At 30.3% G+C, this 5,922-nt stretch overlaps 1 protein-coding gene across 1 annotated transcript; it reads left to right on the top strand.

Moving 5' to 3' along the window:
• Positions 695 to 5,230, top strand: LOC109715842 (protein YLS3-like). The gene is made up of 3 exons (XM_020241036.1): positions 695 to 1,342; positions 2,838 to 2,939; positions 4,979 to 5,230. Exons 1-3 carry the CDS (start codon positions 1,018 to 1,020, stop codon positions 5,077 to 5,079), a joined length of 528 nt encoding a protein of 175 aa, XP_020096625.1. The 5' UTR covers positions 695 to 1,017; the 3' UTR covers positions 5,080 to 5,230.

The raw sequence follows: 5,922 nt of genomic DNA on the forward strand, positions 1-5,922 counted from the left end.
TTTGATATATTTTAAACTACAGGATACTAAAGTGAAAAAAATTAAAATCACAACGGAAGTTTTTGAGGTTTTTCCAAAAAAAAAAAAAAAGCCCTACGACAGTAGTTTATCTACGTTAACGTCTATCATGTCCGAAGAGGAGAAAGAAACGTGCGTGAAAGCTGTAGGTTGGGGCAGCGTAATCGTCCTTCCACCATGGCGTCTCTATCACTACGGTTGGGTTGGGCCCAAAAAGCGCTTAAATGCAATGTCTCTTCGCATCAACACAATTAATATACAAGAGAAACCCACGCCACCTCACGCTTAGTTTTTCTTTTTAATTAGCATGTTTCCAGTGCAGCTGCGATGGGATTTTCCCACACAAAATTCTAGGTACAAATGTATGGAGACCCCTCAACAATACCGCATTTCGATTTTCTAAACCATGCATACTTAATTTCCTATTCTCACCTCTTTGCTCCACCCATGGTGAATTTTAAACTAAAATAGGCTTTCTGTTAAACTATAGTTTAGAAAAATAAAATAAAATATTTTTCTTTTCTTTTTTTTTTTTTCGTATGATTGCGGAATGGAAGTTCATTTAATTCTATTGTTTGTTTGATAAAAAGTGAATTGTGAGATATGGATTAATATTTATTATATATATTTTTTATTTAAACTTTAGTCATTTTCAATCTAAAAATTAATTACGGGGAAACAACAAACATGCCCTTAAGCTAAAAAGTGATTAAAGCTACTAAATTTGACAACATTACCTGTGGATTAAGTAAAACCCCATGAAAGTCATTCAGCGTAGAAAAACATTCAATTTTAAAAAAAAAAAAAAAAGCCGAGGAGCCAATTTCCAAATGGCATATAACTGAGGGGTCTAAATACATTTCCACCTAAATTTTGTGACGACTTTCCCATGTATAAATACATGGAGAGAGCCTCAAATGTCATATAGCATATCCAATATATATCCTACACAATTCTCTGCACCATATATAGCTACCACATACATTTGCATACATATATATGGCACACTTTAGAGTGATCAACTGCCTGCTTCTCCTCTGCTTCTTTGCGGTCGCGCGATCGGACTTTGCGGCAGACCGCGCGGAGTGCGCAAGCCAGCTGGTGGGTCTGTCGCCGTGCCTGACCTACGCGGGGGGCAGCGGGAAGGCCCCGACCCCCGACTGCTGCAAGGGGCTCCAAGAGGTCGTCGCGCAGAGCTTCAAGTGCCTCTGTGTGCTCGTCAAGGACCGCGACGAGCCCGCACTCGGGTTCAAGTTCAATGTGACTCGAGCTCTCTTCCTCCCTTCTATGTGCCAGGTTCCCGCAAACGTAACCGACTGCCCTAGTAAGTGATGATGGATCCATACTGCTATATATATATATATATATCCTACTGATGACATATTTTATATATATATATATATGGTAGTACTCAAACTATATATAGATATTAGCATAACTTCGTAAACATTATTCTCTAACAGTTTAAATTTTTAAAAATATAATATATAGTTATTTTATATTACTTTCCATGATATCGTAGCAATAGATTCTAAATTCGAATCTTATCAGGCTCCTTGAGCTGTTTAATTTTAGATTTATTAAAAAAGTCTCGAATTCAGACTTAGGAGAAAGTATACTGAGACAGCACATGTAAATTATTATCATCTTATGTTAAGAATTATAATAGTCCTACGTTGAATAGAAACAAGAATTTTAACTAAGATATATATTATATACACGGTGCCTATTAGCGTAAACTTGTGGATTAATTTTTTACTATCTAATATGCGATTTTGAGTTTTTATGTATGTTCTTCTTTGGATCCCCTTATTTCAACTTGGGGTGGGCATGGTTTCATTCGGTTTGGTTATAAAACAAACTAAATCCAAACCCGATCTAAATCCGTTTGGCAAATCAAAATCAGAACAAAAATTTAAACCATGGTGTATAGAAAACCAAACCGAATCAAACCAAAATTTCTGTTTGGTTTCGGTTCAGTTTTTTGGTTTGAAAATTTGAATTTTAAAGAGAATTTGTGCAGTTTATCCGTTGAATATATATCATTAGTTTTGCTAGTTTATCAACTTTGATTTTCTCTATATATCAATTAAATAATAGTTTATTATTAAATTTTAATATATACACATATATTACTATTTATATATATATATACCTGCTACGATAAATATATATATCATAAATTAAGACGTGTTTATATATTCATCCACCAATTTACAATTTTTTTTTCCCAAGTTTGCACTTTTGGTTTTTTTTTAATTCTTAATCCAAAACTAAATTAAACTTTTGATTTGCGAATCTCTAACGTCAAAATCAAACCAACCACAACTAAAAATATTAATATATATTTCTGGATGCCAGCTTTTAACCACATCGATCTTTAAGAAATATGATATCTGAGAGTTAATTTTAAATCCTTTCGTTTTGTGTGACGTGCCCTTTCCTGTTAAATCGATTTTTTAGTTAATATGATATGGAAGTAAATTCCACGCCTCTTCATTTTGTGAGATTCTCACTATCAATTCCCACAATTCAACAATATTTTCTAATGGCTTAAAATTTTGTGTTGTATATTATGAATTAAATCTATTTCTTTTTTTTTATATATATATATTCATCATGCACGTGCCTTTCGTTCTGTAAGATAGTGTTTCAATCCCCACCTGTAATATTTAACGGATTGAATTTTCGTATTATATATATATAATGAGTTAATTTGTCATCTTATACCTTATAACCAGTTCGGGATATTTTAACTACGTACTAGCTAGTTTTAACACTCTCGCTTACATGCATGGCACTAATATTGATGCATGCAGGATTGTTGAACCTCCCGGCGAATTCGGCAGATGCGCAGGTTTTTGAGCAATTTGGACGTCAACTCAAAAACATCAGTAATAATAATACAGCAACGGACGATGGTAATTTACATTTTTTTCCCTATTTTTTTTTTACTTAACTATATGTTGTTTTAATTTTTTTCGCACGTACTATAACTCCGTCGCAAAATTTAGCAACCAATATAACGACCAACTGCTTTATTTCATCGCTAAAATATTTTTTGCGAAGGGACTGTAACAACGAAAATTTATTTTGTCGTTAAATAGCAGTAGTAGCGACAAATTTCTAATATTTTATAACCACCAATATTATGAATTGCAAAAGGTTTAAATTTTTGTAGTGTGCGATATCTTATGGGAGGGGTTAGTATTACGAAAAACAACGATCGCCTGCTTTACTTCGTCGCTAAAATATTTTTGTGACGGAACTATAGCGACGAAGACGAAGGTTTTTTTTTTAATCGTTAAGTAGCGATAGTGACGAATATTTATTCCATAGCAATAAATTATCTAAATCTTTATAATATGAGGTACTTTTTGGGAGGTTGGTATTACAAGAAACATGATAATTAATGAATACTAGTGAAATGGACCACACCTCACTGAAATTTTTTCTTTTTTTTTATAATTTTCAGATGAAAGAGATAATTTTTGATGACAAATTATTATAGTATGCTTTACAAGAGTTTTTATATGTTTAAATCTTTAATAAATTTGATTGTACACATCTTTTGCATGCATAGGATTTATATCATATAGATACCAGTGCTTTTTTAATTATTGTACGAATTTCTTTGTAGTATGCTACGTAGCCAGTTAAAATATCATAAATTAATTAGTTTTACAAATCATATTACTATAATTAAATTAATATTAGTTAGGTTCTCGATTTTATAGTAATTACAGGACGTACGAGTTAATTATATATTCCACGAACGCCATTCATATCTTTTTTAACGTATTATTTTGTTTCGTAAATTTGAAGCTCGGAATACATTACGCTTATGTGAAATATAACCATTATTTGTTAAAATATTGAAAAACATCTTAAGTTGAGGCTTTTAGATAGAAAACTTCTAATAATTGTTAGCAAATTAAATAAAACTAAAATCTAGTGAGATTCAAATTAGTATATTCTTCTATTCTAATACTACGTGCAAAAAAGTCATTTTCTTTTCCTCTAAAAGCTTAAGTTATTAAAGAATTAATGTTTCTAGTCACCTAATTAAGATCGAATATGTTTCGCTCATAGAAATATCTTTTTGCTTCTTTTTTTTTTTTTTCAATTCTTATTAGGGGTGAAAACAGCTGAATACGGTTGGACTTTTGACAAATTATATTTATATTCATCTTTTTTTTGGATGCGAATTCAGATGTGCGTATATGTCGGATGATAAATTGTTATTGCCATTTTCACTAAAAATAGATTCGAATTCAGATGTAAGTCAAATTTATTCTTTGATATTATTCGGATAATAATATATGCTAATATCTATATGTAAATTAATATGAATTAAAATTAGTGCGAATAAGACAAAAAAATGCAAGTTAAATTCACATTCGTGTTCAAATTTCATATACCTATATTTTATTCAACAAAATTTAATATTTTAACAAATATAAATATAATTTTAACATAAATTTATAGTAAAATAAACGAAAGAACACGATAGAAAATCACTTTACCTCCCTACAAATATATATTAACATCCTCTCATATATATCTTAAGGGTGAAAATTGTTGAATACAGCCGGATTTTTATAAGAAACCATACTTGTATCCGTATTCGTTTTTAAATTTTTTTTTCGGCTGCGAATTAAGAATATTTATTGAATGCTAAATTTTGGCATCCTTGTCGGATTCGATCGGAATTAATTTTAACCATATCATTGGTGCTATTAGATTTTCGGCTCTTGAATGAAGGGATCTGTAGTTAGGATCGCAACGGTTGAGTGGGTGGCTGGTTGAATACTATGATCTGACGGGCAAAAATGGTCAAATTAAGGGGTAGAACTAACAGTGAAAAACTTGGTAGCACCAAGCGTTTGATACTATTGATAGTATAGTAGCTGAACTTTTTGTTATGTGTATTAACATTTAATCTTGTCTCAATTTGCAGGTAAAGGGCATTCCACAAGTAATGGTGCAAGAAGTAAAATGAGGATACTAAATGCAACTGCAGGAATAATGGCATGGATGCTATACCTTTTGTTGGGGTAGTTTGAAAAATGTACTTGTCATTAATTGTATTGAGCACATTGTATAACTATTATATTATTATTAGGATATATAATATGTGTGAGTGCAATAAATAAGATAATTATATGTGTAAGATCAGATTTATTAAATTTGATAATATTTACTAAATAAATGATGGTTGAATTTTTAAAATTTATCTGTATAAAACAATTTAGAATTTGGATCTGTTAATATAATCACCTATTTTTTTTTAATGCATATCTATTACTGTCGAAGCCCAACTATTGACAGGCCCAAGCTGAGTATTAATGTGGGCCTTGGGCTTGTGATAAATATATATTTTATTGAATTTAATTATAGTGTTATATTTTTCATAAAATAGAAAATCTACTGTGCTATAGATAATAGAGTTTTGCTCGATTACTATTGATAGTAAATGACTCGGTTTACTACTCATTTATTTTCAATTATAAAGCATTCAAATCGACGATCAACATCATTATTGAATATAATTTAAACCATTTAGACATCAAATTTTATGCTTTTCTGATATCGTTATTAACTAAACGATAAAAGCTCACAAAATGTATAATTTTAATGGTCATGTGTTGCGTTTACTCATTTGATGGTATAAAAGAGTACAAATTAGTTGAATTTTGGTTAAAAATTTTTTAAACAATTTAAAACAAAATCTTGACTCTAGATCTTGAATGCAAAAATCGTATGATCTCTTTTCTAAAGATATTTATTTACATATGTTCATTTCTATATCCATCTGATGCATAAGAGAATATTATTAAAAAAGTATGAAATTTGATTTTTAAATAAATTAAATGGTGTAAATCATATTCAATAGTGCCAATC

Source organism: Ananas comosus, linkage group 9 (assembly GCF_001540865.1).
Source record: "Ananas comosus cultivar F153 linkage group 9, ASM154086v1, whole genome shotgun sequence".
NCBI classification, from domain to species: Eukaryota; Viridiplantae; Streptophyta; class Magnoliopsida; order Poales; family Bromeliaceae; genus Ananas; species Ananas comosus.